At 37.1% G+C, this 22,152-nt stretch overlaps 1 protein-coding gene across 2 annotated transcripts in view; it reads left to right on the top strand.

Annotated features, from left to right (window-relative positions):
* Positions 1 to 20,878, top strand: part of RIPK4 (receptor interacting serine/threonine kinase 4) — a 62,187-nt gene extending 41,309 nt beyond the window's left edge. For both annotated transcript variants that reach the window (XM_027843585.1, XM_027843586.1), the window contains exons 6-8: positions 7,461 to 7,564; positions 15,397 to 15,661; positions 18,151 to 20,878. In XM_027843585.1, coding sequence (XP_027699386.1) covers positions 7,461 to 7,564; positions 15,397 to 15,661; positions 18,151 to 19,334 — 1,553 coding nt within the window. In that variant the 3' untranslated portion in view covers positions 19,335 to 20,878. The remainder of the gene's footprint in view (positions 1 to 7,460; positions 7,565 to 15,396; positions 15,662 to 18,150) is intronic.
* Positions 20,879 to 22,152: the final 1,274 nt, after the last annotated feature.

Raw genomic sequence — 22,152 nt, 5'->3', positions numbered from 1 at the left:
CTTGAGAAATGAGGCCTTTATCAGAGGTAACTGCTATAAATTTTTTTTCACAGTTATGATTACTGGCTTTATTTCCCTCCATCCCATTTCACCCCGTTTATCCTACATTCTCTCTTCTGTCACCTTGTTCATCCTCAAAAGTGTTACTTCTGACTACCATCTGCCCCTATCTGTCGTTTCTTCTATTTATTTAGTATTTTATTTTCCTCAGTTACATATAAAAACAATTTTTAACATTCCTTTTTAAAACTTTGAGTTACAAATTCTCTCCCTTCCTCCCTCCCCACCCCACAATGAGAAGGCAAGCATTTTGATATAGGTTATACATGTGTAATTATGTAAAACATATCCATAATAGTCATGTTGTAAAAGAAAACATAGACAAGACAAAAAAGCTCAAGAAAAATAAAAAAAGTTAAAAAAGTATGCTTCCATCTGGATTCAGACACCATCAGCTCTTTCTCTGGGGATAGATAGCATTTTTCATCATAAGTCCTTCAGAGTTGTCTTGGACTGTTGCATTGCTGAGAATAGCTACATCATTTACAGCTGATCATCTTACAATATTGCTGTTACTTTGTACACAATACATTTCACTTTGCAATCAGCCCAAGCAAGTCTTTCCAGATTTTTCTGATAGTGTCCTGCTCATAATTTCTTATAGTACAATAGAATTCCATCATAAGCACATACATTATGCCTATTCTGTTTTTTAAGGTGTGATCTAAGGTGTGTTCAGGGAATACTGTTGATACTGATATGAGGGCTACTGAGTCCTTTCCAGGGCTGCTTTCCACCTTTGATGTCCACTTGATTCACCCAACTCTCACCTGTGGCTCCAAGAAGCTGTAGCATGCCCAGCAGCCACACTCCAGTAAACCATTTGGATAGTTGGGCTAAACCAGGTTGAGCATAACTGAGAGGGTCTCCAACTCTTTGGTGAGTTAGGAGGGTGTTTAGTCCAAACATGGGAATAATTCCCCTGGTGGAATGAGCAGATTAGAACAATTTGTTCCAATGACTGTGAAGGTGGCTGAAGCAGGCACTGTGGAGGGCTTAGAGCTTGGTTAGACATCAAAGGCACAAAGGTCACCCAATACATTTCAGGCCAACACCAGTCATCCTGACTTTTGTTTTGCCACTAGATTCTGATGATTCTGGAAGAGAAGTGAGGCCAATGACTTCACACAACTCTGTCACTTAAATCCAATTTATGCGTGAATCAAAAGATATCATCCATACCATTTTTCCATTTCAAAGTCCTGTAGCAACAGGCAAATGACAAAGCAGCAGAAGAGGATATACTGGAAGTTGTAGTCACAATTCTGCAGACAGATGGCCTAAGTCATAGAGTCATCTCATTAGAATGAAACAGCAGTGGGATTTAGCAGCCCCTGTGTATCTGAGTAGCTTTTTTTAAAATAGGAGTTATATTTTCCCCCCAATTCCATGTCAAGACAATTTTTAGCATTAATTTTTACAAGATTTTGAGTTCCAAATTTTTCTCCCCCCCTCCCCTCTCCCAGAAATAGGAGGATATTTGATATAGGTTATACATGTGCTATCATGTAGAACATATTTCTGTATTAATCACAGTTGTAAAAAAAGAAACAGATCAAAAGGGGAAAAAAACACAAAGAATAAGTGAAAAAAGTACGCTTGGATCTTCATTCAGAGTCTATCAGTTCTTTATCTAGATGTAGATAGCATTTTCCTTCCTCAGTCCTTTGTACTCGTCTTGGAACATTGTGTTACTGAGAAGAGCTGAGTCATTCATAGTTGATCATCGCACAATGTTGCTGATACTGGGTACAATGTTTTCCTGATTTTGCTCATTTCATTTTACAACAATTCATACAAGTCTTTCTAGGTTTTTCTCAAATCTGTTCATCATTTCTTATTACACAATATATTGCATTTCATTCATATACCACAGCTTGTTCAGCCATTCCTCAATTGATGGGCATCCCTTCAATTTCTGATATTTTGCCAACAAAAAAAATTACGGTTATAAATATTTTTGCACATGTAGGTCCTTTCCCCTTTTTTAGGATCTCTTTGAGATACAAACCTATTAGTGATATTGCTGTATCAACGGGTATGCACAGTTTGGTTGCCCTTTGGGGATAGTTCCAAATTGCTCTCTAGAATGGTTGGATCAGTTCACAATTCCACCAATAATGCATTAGTATCCCAATTTTCCCACATCCTCTAACATTTAGCATTTTCCTTTTTTGTCACATGAGCCAATCTGATTTGTCTGAGGTAGTACTACAGAGTTGTTTTAATTTGCATTTCTCTATCAAAAGTGATTTAGAGGACTTCTTCATATGCCTAAAAATAGGTTTGATTTCTTAATCTGAAAACTTCCTGTTCATATCCTTTGACCAATTTATCAACTGGGGAATGACTTGTATTCTTATAAATTCAATTCTCTTATATATTTGAGAAATGAGGCCTTTATCAGAGACACTTGATGTAAAGATTGTTTCCCAGCTTTCTGGTTTCCTTCTAATCTTGGTTGCATTGGTTTTGTTTGTGCAAAAAGCTTTTTAATTTAATATAATCAAAATGATCTGTTTTACATTTCATACTGCTGTCTATCTTGTTTGGTCATGAATCTGTAACTCACTTAGCTTCCCTTTTAAGAATTTGGATTCTATGGCCAACACGACAAAACAGGAAAATGATAAATGTTGGAGAAGATGTGGGAAAATTGGAACACTAATGCATTGTTGGTGGAGTTGTGAAATGATCCAACCATTTTGGAGAGCAATTTGGAGCTATGCTCAAAGGGCTATAAAAATGTGCATACTCTTTGACCCAGCAATAGCACTTCTAGGGCTATATCCCAAAGACATCAGACAAATGGGAAAAGGACCTACATGTACAAAAATATTCATAGCAGCTCTTTTTGTGGTGGCAAAGAATTGGAAATTGAGAGGATACCCATTAATTGGGAAATGGCTGAGCAAGTTGTGGTATATGAATGTGATGGAATGTACTACAAGAAATGATGAACAGGCTGACTTCAGAAAAACCTGGAAAGACTTGTATGGTCTGATGCTGAGTGAAGTGAGCAGAACCAAAAGAACGTTGCACACAGTAACAGCCACGTTGAGTGATGACTAATATTGACAAACTTAACCCTTCCTGGCAATACAAGGATCTAAGACATCTCCAGAAGCCTCGTGATGGAAAATGCTATCCACACCCAAAGAAAGAACTATGGAAGCCAAATTGCTATTTTTTTTTCTTCTGTTGAGTTTTGTTTCCTCTGTCTGATGGTTCCTCCTATTCATTTTAATTTCTACTTACAATGTCACTAATGTAAAAATAGGTTTAATATGAATGTAAATGTATAGCTTATATCAGATTATGTGCCGTCTTGGGGAGGGCGGTGGGGAGGAAGGGGGAGAAAAATTTTAAACTCAAAAGCATATGGAAGTGATTATTGATAAATCAAAATAAATTAAGAAAAAAAGAAAAAAAAGAATTTGGATTCTATACCACTTGGTGCATACATATTTAGTATTGATATTACTTCATTGTCTATGGTGCCTTTTAGCAAGATGTAATTACCTTCCTTATCTCTTTTAATTAGATCTATTTTTGCTTTGCTTTGTCTAAGATCAGGATTGCTACCTCTGCTTTTTTTTTTTACTTCAGTTGCAGCAGAATATATTCCACTTCAGACTTTTACCTTTACTGTGTGTGTTTCTCTCTGCTTCAAATGTGTTTCTTGTAGGTAATATATTGTAAGATTCTGGTTTTTGATCCACTCTGCTATCTGTTTCCATTTTATGGGAGAGTTCATCCCATTCACATTCAAAGTTATGATTATGGGGCACCTTGGTGGCATAGTGGATACAGCACTCAGGAGGATCTGAGTTCAAATCCAGCCTCAGATACTTGACATTTACTAGCTGTGTGACCCTGGGCAAGTTACTTAACCCCATTGCCTAGCCAAAAAAAAAAATAAAAAGTTATGACTACTAAGTATTTCCCTCCATTCTATTTTTCCTCCTGTTTGTCCTTTTTCTCCTTTCACCCTTTCCCTCCTCACCAGTGTTTTGCTTCTGTCTACCACCTCTCCTGATCTGCCCTTCCTTCTGTCAGTGCCCCCCACCCCTTTACTTAACATCCTCCCCTCCTACTTCCCTGTCAGGTAAGGTAGATTTCTATATTCAATTGATTGTGTTTATTATTTCCCTCTTTGAGCCAATGCTGATGGGAGTAAGGTTCAAGCAATGCCCATCGCCTACCCTCTCATCTTCTCCTCCATTGTAATAGGTTTTTTGAATTTCTTCATGTGAAATAATTTACCCCATTCTACCTCTCCTTTCTGCACCCAGTGTATTCTTCTCTCTCATCTGTTAGTTTGTTTTTTTAATGTCACTCCCTTGAATTCACCTTATACCTGTACCCTCTGTCTATGTATATTCCTTCTAGCTGTCCTATTAGTGGTACAATTTTTTTAAGAATTACCAATATCAGGGGCAGCTAGGTGGCAAAGTTGATAGAGTACCAGTCCTGGATGAGGACCTTAGTTCAAATCTGGCCTCAGACACATAACACTCTCCAGCTGTGTGATTCTGGGCAAGTTACTTAACCCCAGTTGCCTCACAAAAAAAAAAAAAAGAATTACCAATATCATCTTTCCATGTAGGAATATAAACAGTTCAACTCCATTGAAATCCTTATGTTTTCTTTTCTTGTTTTACCTTTTTAGGCTTCTCTTGCATCTTGATATTGGAGATCAAATTTTTTGTTCAATTCTGATTTTCCCCTTATGAAAGTTCTTATGTTTCCCCTTATGAAATTCTTCTATTTCATTGAATACAATTTCTTCTCTTTAAGTTTTATGCTTATTTTCACCAGGTAGGTGATTCTTGGTTGTAGTCCTAATTCTTTTGCCTTCTGGAACATCATGTTCCATGACCTCCTTCTTTAATGTTGCAGCTGCCAAGTTCTGTGTAATCCTATAATGTATCTCCCTATAATGTTCCTTGGAGTTTTTATTTGGGGATCTCTTTCCTGAGGTGATTGGTGGATTCTTTCAATGCCTATGTTGCCCTCTGGTTCAAGGGTATCAGGGTAGTTTTCCTTGATAATTTCTTGAAAGACACTGTCCAGGTGATGTGCTCTATGAGCAAAGCAGAACTTCAGTAGCTCACAAGACACATGAGATGAACAAATTTAGAGACATTTCCACTCCAAATGTTCATGTGGACTGTCTGTGCCCAACCTGTGGTAGAGCCTTCTGAACTCATACTGGTTTGGTCAGCCATGGTTGGACACATTGTACCTTGACTCCAACATAGTGATGTCATTTTGGTCCTCTTCAATAAGGAAGGACAAGAACCAACCAACCAAGCATTTTCTTCAGTATTTTTTGCACCTCCTTTACCAAGTTGTTCACTATTTTTCATAATTTTCTTGCATCGCTCATTTCTTTTCCCATTTTTTCCTCTACCTCTCCTATTTAATTTTTAAACTCCTTTTTGAGCTCTTCCAGAAATTCTTTTGAGACCTGAGACCAATTTACATTATTCTTTTAGGCTTTTGATATAGCAGTTTTGGCTTTGTTGTCTTCTTCTGAGTTTGTGTTTTGATCTTCCCTGTCATTATAAAAACTTTCCATGGTTAAGATCTTTTTTGTTGTTTGCTCATTTTCCCAGCCTATTTCTTGACTTTCAACTTTACATTAAAGTTGATCTATGTTCCCAGGGTGGAGAGTGCACTGTCTTAAGCTTCAGGTTTTTATGCAGCTGTTTTCAGAGCCGGTTCTGGGGGGATCTGTAAGCTTTTGTTTCTCCCAAGGTGGTATGTTCCAATGTGGTGTAGGAGAAGTGTGTTTACTACCCTGCTGGCTTGTGTTCTGGACTGTGAGTGACCACAAGCACTCTTTTCCTCCCTGAAAGTGTGACCAGGGTCTCTGCTCTCCTGTGGCCACAAGTTCTGATGTGCTAGTGCTCCTCCTCGCCCTGGTACTGTGAACCAGGACTGCAACCCAAATCTGAGTATGGGCAATGCAACAGAGTCCTGCCCCCAGTGCCAGCAAAGAGAACCCTGTAATCTCCTTCTGACCAGTTGTTCAACACCTTTACCATCTGCAGGCTTACAGTTCCTTAGTCAGTTGCCCCCAAGGCCTGTTGCTGTTTTGTTATGACGTGTCCTGTGCTCTCACAGCCTGCACTTGGCTGAGCTCCACCCTCACCCTGGGGTGACAGACCTTTCCTGATAAACTTCCAAGTTATCTTGGGCTGTAAAATTGTTTAACCCCATGATTTTGTGGGTTCCACCACTCCAGAATTTGTTTTGAGGCATTATTTAAAGTTGTTTGGAGGGAAACTTGGGGGAGCTCAGGTGAGTCCCTGCCTTTTATCCCCCATATTCTGGAGCTCACACTCTTAAGGGTATGGCTTACATTTTAATAAGGGAGATAACACTCTTAAGGAAGAGGTGGTCCCCAGATCTGGGAGAAGTTCTTTAGCACTAAAAGTTGTTGGGATGGTGAATGACACATCCCATCCAGAATCGTTGGCAGAAATTTTAATTTGATTATGATTCATAATCTAATGAAACAATGAGGAAAGGGCAAAGTACGCAATTGTGTTGAGGAGGGTGTGAAGGAGGTGGCAGGAAAAGCTAGAATTTCTTGAAATGATGACCCAGGAGAGTTAGTCACCACTACCTCTTGGAAGGAGGGCCCCCCAGGGCAGAAGTTTCTTTCTGTCTCTGATGTAGGTGACAAAGCAATTGCAAAGAGGCTATGGAAGAGGTGGCTGGAGAGGATGGAGCGACAGTGGAACTTTTCCATGTCCAAATAAGCACTGTAGAATGGCTTATTTTATGCAGTGGGCCTAACTCTCCAGCAACCCAGCTGAATGAGAAGAAGGGGGAAATGGAAAGGAATAAGCATCCTTATAATACCTACTATGTACCAGGCACTGTACTATTATCTCTTTTAATCTTCACAACAACCCTATGAGATAGGGCTGTTACTATCTCTATTTTACAGTTGAGGAAACTGAGGTTAAGTGATTTGCATAGGGTCACACAGCTAGTAAGTTTCTGAGGCCAGATTTGAAGTCAGGTCTTCCTGACCCCAGTCCCAGCACTCTGTCTATGCATGGTGCCATCTAGCTATCCCTACAGCTTCAGGACTGGAACCACCTCAGATTCACATGTTTAGCAGAGCACATATTCACAAATACCTTATATGGTTATATATGTATTTTCATTATTAACCATAGCTAGGTGGATTCTTCAGTATATCTATGCCATGTGAAGAACTTTTAATAGTTGACATTCACCTTATATCTATTCCCTGGCTAAGTACAAGGCTTCATGTTATTGTTATTTTAAGTATTTAATAATATCACTAAGCACAGAAAATTCAGATTGAATATTAACTTGAGTATTTGGAGGAATAATATGTTCTCTCTCTTTCAAAGAAATTACTGCGGAAACTGAAGACCTATGTGAAAAACCTGATGATGAAATAAAAGAAACAGTCCAAGACCTGGATATAAAAAACCCCCAGGAGCTAAAAACTGAGGTTAGTATTTTTTCTTGAGATTAAATTCTTTAGAATTGGCTTCACAATCCTGAATTATCAAACCTGCCCTTCTAGCACTTTCACTTTTGTCTAAAACTTCTCAGGGGTAGTTTAGTTGTTTTTTTGTTGTTGTTGTTGTTGTTGTTTTGTATACTGTTGACCAATGTCTAAGTTCTTTTTACACATGACTAATGCAGAAATATGTTTTACATGACTTCATATGTATAATGGGTAGCATATTTCTTACCTTTTCAATGGGTGGAGTAGGAGCTGGAAGGAGAGAATTTGGAACTGGAAATTTTTTTTCTTTTCTTTTTTAATTAATTTATTTTTAGTCTTCAACATTCACTTCTATAAGCTTTTGAATTTTAAATTTTCTCTTCCTCCTTCCCCTCCTCTCCCAAAGACAGCATGCCATCTGATATAGGCTCTACATATATATTCCTATTAAACATATTTTCACATTAGTCATGTTGTAAAGAAGAATTAGAACCAATAAGAGGGACCACAAGAAAGAAGAAACAAAACAAAACAAAAGGGAAAAAAAGGAAATAGTATGCTTTGATCTGCATTAAGACTCCATGGTTCTTTTTCTGGATGTGGATAGCATTTTCCATCATGAGACTTTTGGAGATGTCTTAGATCCTTGCATTGCTGAGATGAGCTAAGTCTATCAAAGTTAGTCATCATACAATATGGCTGTTACTCTGTACAGCGTTCTCCTGAGAACTGAAAATTTTAAAAACATTTTTTTAAAAGGTCTTGTTATAGTTCTCTAAAATGCATCTTACTATGGAAAGACTATGCTGGCTATAGAGTCAGAAGTTCTGTGTTTAAATCTTGCCTCTCATACTTACCTAGGTGAAACTGAACAAGTCAGTTAACCTTTAGGGACATTAGTTTCTTCTTCTGTATATTCAGACAAGTGGGACTAGATGGCCTCTTTTTTAATATTTTTTTTTATTTTAAACTTAAATACAAAATAAGAAAGAAAAAACTAACATTGCCTTGGACATGCCAAACATAGGAGAGGATTCAATATAAAACAATAAATTTCCATTTCAAGAAAGCCCTATATAGTAAATACTATTCATTTTATTCAAAGCTGTCCATCTTTTCTTTGCTTCCTTTTGGGTTTTCTTTTGTTCTCTGCTGTGCACATCTTATTTTATTTTTTTTCCCCTCTCCCCTTTCCCTCACCCAAAGAAGACTACAATTAAGTGTGGAGACATATATAGATGTGTGTGTGTGTGTGTGTGTGTGTGTGTGTGTGTGTGTATGTATGTGTATATGTATGTTAGTTTGTACCATGCTTATCTCCACTTGCCATCTGTTTCTCTGAAGATGGACAGCATCCTCCTTCATAAGTCCAAATTTTTCCATGCTTTTCTAATTAAACCAGCTCATCATTTCCTACACCATAGCAATATTCCAACCCAATCACATTCTGAGAGATTGAAGTTTCTGACCCTTTGTTCATCCAAATAAACTTTTTTATTATTTTTTTAACTCAGATACTTTTTAGTAATTTAATTGGGATGGCATTACATAAATATATTAGGTAAAATTGCCACTTTTAAAATATTGACTTTACCTACACATAAACAGTAAATACTACTTCAATTATTTAAATCTTACCTCATAAGTATCATCCTGACTATAAATTTATGAATTGTGTGCATGTTTACTGAAGGTCTCCATTTCACGAAATGAAACAATAAGTTCCTTCATTCTTCAGGCCCCTGAACTAAGGGTGGCAACTCTAAACTAATTTCTTACTTCTCTGCGTTTCCCATTATTCCTCTCCCTTTCCCTGAGAGAATGATATTAATGATGTGAGTGCTTGGCCAATGTCAAACTGCAGGACATTGACATTTTGAAGTATAAGGCCCCAACCTTTTCTAATGAGCTTTGTTAATTTGGTCAAAAGACCATATGACTTGGTTTTTTATATCTATGCTAGGATTTAAGATACAGAATCATTTTTTTACTGTTCAAGATGCGATAAGAGGTACATTATTCATTCTTAAATCATTCAATAAACATTTATTCAATGCCTACCACGTGCCAAGCATTGTTCTAAGCACACAGTTAAACAACTTTAGGGTCATAAAAGTGGAACAGACTCCCTAAAGAAGACTGATGAATAGATTATCTGATATTAGGTGAATCCTTCTAAGTCCCTTGGAAATAGGGGAATGGATAACACGATAATAGAAAATAATAGCAGGTCACATGTTTTGTAGACATAAGTATTTTGTAGACCTAATCTCACTTGATCCTTAAGGAGATGTCCCCATTTTACAGATGTAGGAATTGAAACCTAGAGATTAAATAACTTGCTTTAAGTCACACAGCTAGTGAATGTTAGAACTGGATTTGAATCTAGGTGTTCTGACTCTGTATCCACGGGTTTTTCCATTGTCACATGTTTAATGACATAGTACACACATGAAAATAACCCAGTAACACTTGGGAAGTGAGGCAGTCTTGTCAGACTATCCCTGTGCCTCTCCCTTAGAGCACTGAAGGAATTTTACTCCATTTGCATTCTTAGCTGTTTTTTTTTCATCATTGGTCTATTCAAAGGTACCTTACGCCTTCTTACCCTAGATTCATGCTTTTGTTAAGGGTTTTAGTATCCTTTGTTAAGGGCTTCAGTGTCCTTTGAGGAAGCTATATGGCCCAGTGGATAGAGAACTGGGCCTGGAGTCCAAAAGTCCAGTGTTCAAATCTAGACTTAGACATTTAATTAGCTATGCCTAGCTTGATGCTAAGCATCAAGTCTGTCTGCCTCAGTTTCTTCAACTATAAAATAAAGATAATAAACAGTACCCACCTCTCAGGGTTATTGTGAGGATTCAGTGGGATATTGTGAGGATTTCAGTGTAAAGTGCTTGGCGCACAGTAGGTGCTATAGAAATACTTATTCCATTCCCTTTCCATTCCCTTCCTTTGTTAACCCATGTATAAAATAGTGAACATTTTAATGTTCAGGAGTCACTCAACTCAGTTAGTAGTCCTGGAAGAGTTTGCCAGCTCCTGGTTGGACATTATTTGGGAAATGACATATCAAGAACTAGAATAAAAGGACAGTATTATAGGCTAGCACATGCTTGTATTATATCTTCTGCTTTACCATTCATAAATTATAACTAGGTAATGCTGTAAGTGAGAGCTGTTGTTCTCTTCCCTGAGTCCTGAGCAACATAAGAAATATAGGCAAGAGCAAATGAATTACAGATTAATTAGAATAGAAATGTTTGTGGGAACCATTCAGTAAAAGGATTTTGAATTAGATAGTTAATCTGGAAATTATTATTGTGAGTTAAGTATCAAGCAGTGGCACTGTGGACTTCAATATAATTCTTTAATCTGAAGTTAAGGGAAAAGATTATGAACTATCCATATTAAGTAGAAAAGTCACTGCAAGCTACTATGATGATGGAGATTTTAATCATGCTGAATTACAGTATGAGATTGTAATTCTGATTTCTCTTGTGCATAGGTTAGACTACATGGCCTCTATTAAAAGATCCCTTCCAACTCTGAAATTTTATGATTCTGTGTTCACCTAACAGGGAGCACTATGTTTCTTTCATAACCTGTGGATAGTTATGTTGTACTAATTGGTAGTCCAAAAGATTAGGGACTAATTTGAAGGATTCTAAGAGGAGATATTAGGTTCTGTCATAATAAAGGAATCTAGCACCATTTCTAGATTCTGCCATTAAATCTTGCAATTAAACCAACATTTATTAAATACCAACTATGTGCATGATACTATGCTATTCTTTGGAAATACAAAGACTAAAAACATAAAAAGGTTGGTGTTCCATTCTAAAAACCACAAACATTTCCCTTTCCCTTATGATCCTCATCATTAGGAAATACCAGACATCATGCTTTTTTTATACTTTTTGATATCCATCTGGTATTGTGATAGATAGATTTAGAAAATTGTTTGAAGTCTTTCGCTGCGTGTATTGACAAATCACTTTGCTCTTTTCAAGTTTTAGTGGCTTTTCAAGACAAATACCTTTATAATGTTCTAATAAGATGTTTTTCTTAAGAAATTTTTTCTGTTTTTTTTTTTTTATATTTGTATCCCCAATGCTTAGCACAGTGTCTGGCACACAGTAGACACTCCATCAATGTTTATCAAGTATTAACAATAAGGAAGTTGACTACCATACATTAATGTTGTATTTGCAGAATACTTATGATTTCACTGGTGTGGGTATTTACCTCTTTATCAGTGGAGGTGGCAACCTCTCCATGACTTGTTTTGGCTAAATAATGTGCAGCAGCTGATGGCCAGAATTCTGGTGATGGGCCTTTCTGAATTTAGCTTGACTACTTTTTCTGCAAAAGAAACGCAGTTTATCCCTAGACCAGTATTATAAGGGGTTTCTAGCTTTGGTGATACTTCTCAGGGCTTGTGTTCTAGTAGTACAGCTTTCATGAAAGTAGAGTCACCTCCAAACTACATTGCGGAATACTTAAGGGAAGGAATACTTAAGGGGTACTATTTTATATGTTACTCACTATGCTCTGCATATACAAAGACATAATTAATCAGTCACTGCCCTCAATTAGTCTTCATTCTATATATACATGTAATGTGAAAATATGAGGGATATAGGAAATATATACAAAATAAATAAGTTAATTTGGAAAGAAGATAGATTGATGGAGTGAGGGGAGGTTCAGGAAAAACTTCATGTGAAAGGTAGCACTTGAGTCTTGGATGAAGTAAGGAGTTATAAAAGACAGAGGTGAGCAGGTGAGTGCATTCCAAGCATCACTGTGCAAAAGCATGGAAATAGAAGATAAAATGTCTTGCAAGGAAACATGTGAGCAAAGGTGCCAGTTGGTCTGAATGAAGAAGGAAGAACTGTGTATAATAAGGCTGAAGAGAGGTCAGTTGGGACCAGGTAGTGATGGGCTTTAAACACCAGAGAAGTTTACATTTTATCCTATAGGTAATAGAGAGCCTCTGCAATTTACTGAGTAGAGGAGAAAGGTGGTCAAACCTATGTTTAAGGATTTCATTTTGTTTTTGTTTTTTGGTTAGGCAATGGGGTTAAGTGACTTGCCCAGGGTCACACAGCTAGTAAGTGTTAAGTGTTTGGTCTGAGACCAGATTTGAGCTCAGGTCCTCCTGACTTTCAGGGCTGGTGCTGCATCCACTGCACCACCTAGCTGTCCCTAAGGATTTCATTTTGGCAGCTGTGGGAAAGATGGCTTAGAATGGGAAGAAATTTGAGGCAGGGAGACTTTCAGGAAGTTATTGCAATAGGGTGAGAGTTTATGAGGGACTGAACTAATTGGGTAGCTATGAGTAGATAGAAGTTGGATGTGAAAGACACATAGAAACATCAAGTTTTAACAATTGATCATGTGAGGTAAAAGGTAGTGAGAAGTCAAAGATATTGATGTGCCTGTGAACCTGGGTAACTAGAAGAGTGATAGTGCCCTGGATAATAAAATAAGGAAGTTTCAAAGTTTATAGGATCCTAGGTTTAAAACTGGAAGGAATTTTTGAGGCTGTCAAAATCAACTCCCTCATTTTATAGTTGGAAGTCATGCAACTAGTAAGTATATAATGCATCATTTGAACTCCGATGTTTGTAACTTCAAGCCCAGTTCTCTATCCACTGTGTAAGTTTTGACTTGTTGAGTTTGAGATGTCTATGGGACTTCCGGTCTGAAATGTGCAAAAAACAGTTAGTGATGCAAGCCTAGAGGTTAAGAAACAGTGTTAATATACAGATTTAAGAGTAATTTAGGAGTAATCAGCAAAGTTGTAACTAAACCCATAAAGCTGATAGTTACCCATTGAGAATGTAGATAGAAGAGGATTTAAGAAAAGATATACCTTGGCATACACCCACAGTTAGAGGGCATAATATGGATGAAGAAGAGAAGGTAGCTAACAAATCAACAACTGTTAATCACTGAACAGTGTGCTAGGCCTGGTGAAATTTTTTTTAAAAATGGAACTGTCTTCAAGAAGTTTACATTTTATATTTGAAAGAAATGAGAAAATGCAGTAGTAAAGATGGTGATCTGGGTGGTGTACCTTACAAGGGTAGCAGGTTTCTGTAACTTCAAGAAGGCCAGAATGTGAGGGAAAGAAGTCTTGTACATAAGAAATTTTTAAAAATTTACTTTATTTTAAATTAAATTAAATATTTGTTAGAAATAACATTACCCAGAAATAACTTTTTCTTAATAACCATTAAAATTTGAATTAATTACAGTTTATTTTAAATGGGTTCCCAAAGTGGGTGATACTTCCCCCTGGGGATCATTAGACCAATGCAGGGGGGCAGTACTAGCCTTTGGTACAATTGGGGGGTATTGAATAAAAATAATGAAAGAAGAAAAGATAAGAAATTTTGAAAAAAATGTTCATACATGTTTCATTTGTTGTATAACAGAGTTAAAGTTGTAGTAATTACATTATTTTCCAATAAACATAAAAAATGAAAGTTATAACCCATCAGTGGTCAAGTCCGCCCAAAGGTTTTAACAATCTAGTATTGGCAGGTTTTGTGCACTGTCAGGAAGTCCACCATGCATTGGCAGGAATATGTGCATGTCATAACTTGTTTACAGTATGATACTATACAGTTACATGACTTAATATTTGCATCATCAAAATTTCAATGTAGGAAAAAACCCACAAATTTACAATGAATTATTAAATTTAATATTTTTCTGAAATGATGCAAATTTTTAAAAAATTTAAAGGGTTAAAAAAGGTTGAGCATTGAGAAAAGGCCATCAATTTGACAAATAGATCACTGGTAACTATAGAGACCAGTTTCAATTGGGTAATGAGGTCAGAAGCTAGATTGAAAAGAGTAAGAAGTGATTGGATAGAGGCAAGTACAGACAGGGTTGCTTTTGTTTTTTAGGAGTTAGTCTGAGAAAAGGAGGAGAGATGTAGGATAAAACTTGATGAAAAATTGGGCATATTTGTAGCTCTCAGCATGTCACAAATCTCTGTACATCTGGCCATCTGGAAAAACTGGTATAGAATCAGGGTCTGACAAACAGCCCAGGGGAGAGGGTGAGCCAAATGGTGAGGCCATACAAAAAAATCTTGCCCGACCTCCTCATTTCTCATGCAACTTGATCCCAATCTTTATCCTGAACTTACACCCAAGTGGTGATTGTAAACCCCAACTTTGTGACTTTGAGCAAGTCACCTTTCTGGACCTCAGTTTCATCTGTCAAATGGACTGAGATTGGGTGATTCCTGATATTCTTTCCAATTCCCAGTCTGTGACCTCATGAGGTAGCCAGAAGAATTATAGTTCTGGTAATAGAGCTAGATGCATTTTCAGATTATTAGCCTATACCAGCCTATACTTCCTTACAACTTAGTTTCTTTTGGGTGTTCTTACCAATTTAAAAAAATGATGTTTCCTTGACGCTTTTTGTTTTTACATCACATTCATTTCAGAAAGTAGCCTTCCCCTATCCATCCTGAAATTGAACTCCCTTTTCAATAGTGACACCAAAAAAAAAAAAAAAAGTCAATCCTACTTTATTTTAGTCTCTTGTTCTGTGGACTTAAGGTTCACTCCCTAGGGAAAAAAGTGATAATAATAAAATTGAATTTTAACAAAGCACAGTGATAATCTAAACTCCTTAGAAGTGAATTAAAACATTCTCCTCTCCAGTCTATAGTATCCTGGTTTTTGCCTTTCTTACCCCCTAGTAATTCCTTATGGTTTTACACATTTATATGAGGCTAGAGCAAACAGGTGGGAAAGTTGACCTCTTATTTATTTTTCTCTCCCTCCTTTTTTAAATAGGTGATGTCTATCCCAGCTCAATTTAAGGGTGCATCTACACCAACATTTGATAAAGACTATAGTCTTTCAGAGTTACTGTCCCAGCTGGATTCTGGAATTTCTCAGACTATAAAACACTCAGAAGAGCTGAGCCGTAGTTCCTCTGAATCTAAACTTGCATCTTCTAGCAGTGGCAAAAGACTTTCTGGTGTATCTTCAGTGGATTCAGCCTTTTCTTCCCGAGGATCCCTATCTCTCTCTTTTGAACGAGAGAATTCAACAAGTGGTAAGTAAGACACCATTGTCTGGGAGACTGAAATATAATGAATAGAGGACAGTCATAAAGTCCAGAATGCCGAGTAGTCTGTGAACAACTACACAGTGTAACATTTGATAGCTAGATATTTAACAATAAAAAAGTGTAATTATCTCTTTCACTTTTCCTCTCATCCATTTAATTTATGATATCCTATACAGTCAACATATATTTTAAAAATATGACCCATCTCCTTGATGAGTCTATGATTTAATATTTGAATGTAATTATAAAAATCACTTTTGCCTGAGTTGAAAGGATGAGGGAAGGAATCATGAAAATTGGGGCCTTGAAAGATATATAGGATTTCAACAGGTGGAGATGGGGCAGCTGGGCAATGTGCAAAGAATCCTGTGGATTTATCCCAGTTTGGCCAATAGTACAAAGGTGGGCAAGTTTATGTGGAGTGCTGGGTCCGCAGAGGAGAGTAGAAAAGTAAAGTTGGGGTCAGATTGTAAAGGAACTCAGAAGATTTGTATATCACAGTGATATTCAACATGCAATTACATTTAATAAATGATAAATGCTTAGTAATAGTCTCATGTGTGCAATATATTATCGTAAGTGCTTAGGGAGATTCAAAGACAAATCATGGTCTTTATGTTCAAAAGGCTTATGATCTAATATGATAAGGTATGTACGTAAATAAATTATACAAAGTCATAGATCATATGAAGGATAATTTCCAATGTGAGGTCAAGGAAGGCTTCATGGAGGAAAAAATGGAGATAGAGTTTTGAGGGATGCAGGTAGGATGTTAAGGACTGACTGTAGAGGCAGAAAGTATTACAGGCTTAGACAGCAATGTGAACAAAGGAATAGAAGTGGGAACCTGTGACATGAAATGCATTTTGGGGACATTGAGTTTATTTGGATCATAGAGTGCATGAGGAAAAATAGCATATTTGCTTTCTATCTTATCTTTGTATGTGAGCACTTTTAAAGTCTTTGGTTCGATTCAGATTGCTATTCCTAGAGGCACTGGTTTTAGCTGCTCCTCCTTCCTTCATGAAGCCTTCCAAATTTCTTCCCATTGGAAATGATCTTGCTTTCATCTGATTTTTGACTTTGCAAGTTGTATTACATAGTCTAATTTGTATCATGTTTATTTATGTATAATTCTTATCTTACTAAATCACATTCCTGAGGGTAAGAAGCATAATTTGTCAGTAGAGTAAAATCAATTGTGTGTGCACAGAAGAGAATTGAATAGAATTCTCTTAAAAATTTGAGGGATGGGAATCTTATTTTCACAAGTTCAAGAAAATTGGGTTAAATACTGAATTCAATATTGAATGTAAACCTTAAATTGTGAGGCAAATACCAGTTAGTTTTTCTTACTGAAACAGGAGACTTGTTATTTGCCAAAAAAGAAAAGGGTCATTTTACAGCCGTCTGTTATTTTGTACCCTTGAAGAGGACAAACCCTTTACGGTTAGCCTTGAGCTTTTACCATAACATTTTTTAGTTTTAGGGAGTGAAGCTGTCCTTGTCCATATTGCAGAATTAAGCTTTTAAATGTTAAATTTATTGTTTGTGACTTATCTTTTTATGGATCCTTTGTCTTCAACATGTCTGGAAAAGCTTGCTTTAAAAATACTTTTGTTTAAATGGAAGATTGAACATCAATTTAAACTAGATTTTAAGCAATATTACCTCCTACAAGAAGTCATCAGTTTCTCCCTTCCCCTATCCTGACTCTCACATAGCCCCTTGCTTGTATCTCCCTTATATCCTTATCATGTTTTACCTGATAAGTTATTGTGTTTGTTATTTGTAATTATTTCATATCCCTCTACAGTAAATTCCCTAAGGGCAGAAACTATGAAATGTGGTATAATGAATGCACTGGTCTTAGAAGTGCAGTGCTGGAGTGCTGGACTTGGAATTTAAAAGACTTAAGTTAAAACCCTCAGACACTTACTAGCTGCGTGACTCTGAGTAAGTCACTAAACCTCTTAGTTTTAGTTTCCTTATTTGTAAAATGGGCATCATAATATCATCTACCTCATTGGATTATATCAAATGATATAGTAGATGTATAGAACTTTGCAAACCTTAAAGCACTGTATAAATACTAGCTATTACTACTAGAGTCAAAAGACGTGAGTTCAAATCCTCTGTTATTTACTAATTATAATGACCCTGAGTAAGTCACCCATTTCTATAAACTTGTTTATTCATCTGTAAATAAATTGGAGGTAAAAAATACCACCTACCTCAGAAGGGATTTGTGAGGAAAGTACTTCTAAACCATGAGCTGCTATAGAAAAGTGAGATGCCTAAACTTTGTCTTTATATAAAATAACAGGATAATTTACTATGTCAGGTGAGAGCGTTTATGTGTTCTTGGTCTTTGAAACCTTTAACATAGTAAAAGATTGAGCATAATAGAATATTATCTATCTTATTTACAAATAGATCCCAGACAAAAAACTGTATTTCCCTTTCTTTCCCAGATATTAGTACAACTGATATCCAGAAAAGAAAGCTTGCAGAAGCAATCATGTCTGGTGATACTAGCAAGTTGATGAAGATCCTACAGCCCCAGGATGTTGACCTGGTCCTCGATGGGAATTCCAGCCTCCTCCATCTGGCAGTGGAAGCAGGTCAAGAGGAATGTGTCAAGTGGCTCCTTCTTAATAATGCCAACCCCAATCTCACCAACAGAAAAGGCTCGACCCCTCTTCATGTGGCCATAGAAAAGAGAGTCAAGAATGTTATTGAACTCATTCTGGCCAGGAAGATAAATGTCAATGCCAAGGATGAAGACCAGTGGACAGCTCTGCACTTTGCTGCTCAAAATGGGGATGAATCCAGCCTCAGGCTCCTGTTAGATAAGAATGCCTCCTTTAATGAAGTAGATTTTGAGGGGAGAACTCCTATGCACATTGCCTGTCAGCATGGGCAAGAGAACATTGTGCGCCTCCTTCTGAGGAGGGGTGTTGACGTGACTCTCCAAGGGAAGGATGATTGGATGCCTCTTCACTATGCTGCGTGGCAAGGTCACCTACCCATTGTGAAGCTCCTTGCCAAACAGCCAGGTGTGAGTGTGAATGCACAGACCCTGGATGGGAGGACCCCACTACACCTGGCAGCCCAGCGAGGTCATTACCGTGTGGCACGAATTCTTATTGACCTACAGTCAGATGTCAACATCCGGAATCTGCTCTTGCAGACTCCCCTCCACATTGCTGCAGAAACTGGGCACACAAGCACTTCAAGATTGCTTCTCAACCGAGGTGCTGAGAAGGAAGCTATGACAGCAGAAGGCTATACTGCCCTCCATTTGGCTTCCCAAAATGGACACCTTGCCACTGCTAAGTTGTTGATGGAAGAAAAAGCTGATATCTTAGTTGGGGGCCCACTTAACCAGACAGCCCTCCACCTTGCTGCTGCCAATGGGCATTCTGAAGTGGTGGAAGAGCTCCTTACTTCAGATAACATAAATCTGTTTGATGACGAAGGGCATACTGCACTGCACTTGGCAGCCCGGGGAAGGCACGCAAAGACTGTGGAGATCTTGTTAAAGCATGGGGCACATATCAATTTTCAAGGCCTCAAATTTCAGACCAGTCAACAATTGATGGAACAACGTGGCAATGGTCCAATTGCCACATTGTTACGTCGAAGTAAGACTTAGATTGGTCCCTAGTGAGTGTTTGTCTTATGTCTCAATCTGTAGGGTGAGGAAGGGCCTTATTTGGGGTTCTTGCCACATTCCTTTGTTAGAATGAGAGAGAATGTTAAATAGCTATCCAGCTATAAACAACTTGTCTCAGGAATTCAGGTATCATTGGCCAAAGACGGATATAAGAAAATGGGTGTCTAAGCTATCAGCGTTGTAGTCACCATTTTTTTTTCATTTTTAACTTTCCTTTGGGCGTGTAATCTGTTACCATGGAGAAGTTAATGGAGTCTTATCTGAAGTAATGTTGGTTGGAGTGTCTTTTGGCTCCTTACATTTAAGCTGAGCAGCGTGCTATGTGTGAGAGATGATGTACCTGTACGATCAGTCTTTCAGTTTCTACCTTGGTATGTTTATGAAACATAGGTAACTAAGTTACCTACAACATTAAGATGTCCGTACTAAAAAGATGAGTTCTCTGATCACTTAGCATAGACATGGGGTGGGGGAGGAATGATAGGTGATTTGATGTCAAAACCTTGGATTTGTTAGAATAAGCCTCTCTATGCCTCTGGTTTGTTTCAGTTCTGGCATATCAGTGTTCTAGTAAACTCTCCAAGAGTATAAGTTGCAGAGAAGGTGGTGACCTGAGGAAGCTTCCTCACCTGGGAGTTCTCTATACTAATGAAATTAGAGGTCAAGTCCCTATGTTTATTCCATATTGTAAATAATGGTTGTATATTTTGTAAAGATTTAATGTCAGTTTCAATAAGCATATAATGATATGTTTTCCATTGTTTTTAGGATGACAAAAGAAAAAAAACAGAAATTTATATTTTCTAAATATAAATAGGATAATCCATGAACTACTTACTATATTAAGTCAATAGTGTAATGAGACTTAAAACAAACAAAAAAAAATCGAAATTTATATTCAAATGAGCTGCCTTTCAAAGTTAGCCACTCTAGGTAAGGCTCCACATAGTCCACAAGTACTTATTCCAGTGATGGTGATGTAACACAAAACATTTGAAAACTCATTGCTTTTTTTCATTTACCTAATTTTCTTTTAAATGAAAACAGTATTATCCACTTCTGAACATCCACTTTTCCCTTCTGATTTGTTCCAAATGATTTTTGGTGAAAGTGAGATTTTATAAGGCTTTTAATCTGTTTCAGAAGGCTGCTTCAAAAGAGGGATTCCCAAAATTGCGGCATCCTTGAAATAATGTAATATTTCATGAGACAACTTTTTAATGGAAACATTTCTTATTTGGATATATAAATTTTGACATTTTGTGAAAAGTCAGTCTAATTTTTTTTAATCAGTCTCATTAGAGAAGTTCTGCTATAGTAAGACAAACAAGGTTATTATGGGACTTGCCTCTGTGTATTCATCCTACTTAGAATGAATTGGTGTGCAATGTATTGATAAATGTTAATATACTATGTATACTTTTACTGGCTGTATACATATTTTCTGTGATAGGAAATATCCGAACTGTTTAGAACTGGCTATGTTTTAATATGCCCCCTTCCTTTTTGTTTTTTAAAGCTCAGATAACAATAAAGTTTATTACTGCTTTATTTTGATGTCCTATTGATTACGTTGAGTTTTTTAACTTTTCATTGAAAAAGCTCAAATGATGTGTTTGGTTTTGGGTTTTTTTAAAAAAACTAGCAGTTGTACACAACTGCTAGATCAATTTTGGCTTTGTCCTTTGGATGAAGTTTTATAAAATAAAATTTAGGAACGGAAGAAGAGGTCTTACAAAGTAAAATTGGAGCCCAAGAAAGGTGACATGACTTATACAAGGTCACACAAATAATAGATGGCACTTAGAATTCAAATCTAAGTTACTCTTAACTACAAATTTGTGGGTTTTCCATTATACCACACCCTTTCACTGCAAGTGAATTAGGGAAGTAGGGAATTTAGGAGGTAGAAGGAAATCTAAATCCTCTGTAATGGAAATACCTTCTTAATCTCCTGCTCAGTCTCTTCCAAACATAAAGCTCAAAAAGTATGACCAAGGATATTTGAATCAGAATCACTGAGCAACAAGGCTCTGTACTTCAAGAATCACAGACCTTGGTAATTAGAAGGGATCTCAGCAGGCATTTGGGCTAACCTATATACAAAAAGAACACCTGTTACAATGTACTTGACAATTGGTCTTCTGCTTGAAGACCTCCAGAAAGGTGAAACCCACCTCTTTAGGTAGCCTATTCTGCTTCTGGACAGGTCTAATGATTAAAATTTTTTTTCTCAACATCAAGCCCAAATTTGCCTTTTTGTATTTCTACCCATTGTTTTGACCACTGGAGCCAAACTGAGCAAGTCTAATCCGTCTACTACATCACAGTCCTTCCTTCAAATACTTGAAGATAGCTATATTATTTTCCCACATTTCCCCAAATATTCCATTATTCAGACTAAAAATATTTAGGCATTTCATCTGACCAACATATGACATGAACTCAAGGAACTTTACCATCCTGGCTGCCCTCCTCTGGACACTCCCCAGCTTGTCGATGTCTTTCTAAAACTGACATACAGAATTGAATATGATAATCTAGGTAAGGTCTGACAAGGGTAGAATACTATGGTATTATCATCTTTCTATTCCTAGTATTTGTGCCTTTGCTTAATGCAACCCAAGATTGCATTAGCTTTGTTGGCTGCCATATGATGCTGCTAACTCATGGATTTGCAATCCATTATAACCTCCAGATAATTTTTGGAATTGATGTCTAATATTTTCCCAGTTTTATACTTACGAAGTTGATCATACCGAAGTGCAAGAGTTTACATTTGTTCCTACTGAAACTC

Source organism: Vombatus ursinus, unplaced genomic scaffold (assembly GCF_900497805.2).
Source record: "Vombatus ursinus unplaced genomic scaffold, bare-nosed wombat genome assembly UNPS02014924.1, whole genome shotgun sequence".
Taxonomy (NCBI): domain Eukaryota; kingdom Metazoa; phylum Chordata; class Mammalia; order Diprotodontia; family Vombatidae; genus Vombatus; species Vombatus ursinus.
The sequence above is the reverse complement of the archived record's forward strand: the minus strand, read 5'-3'. Positions and strand labels throughout refer to the sequence as shown.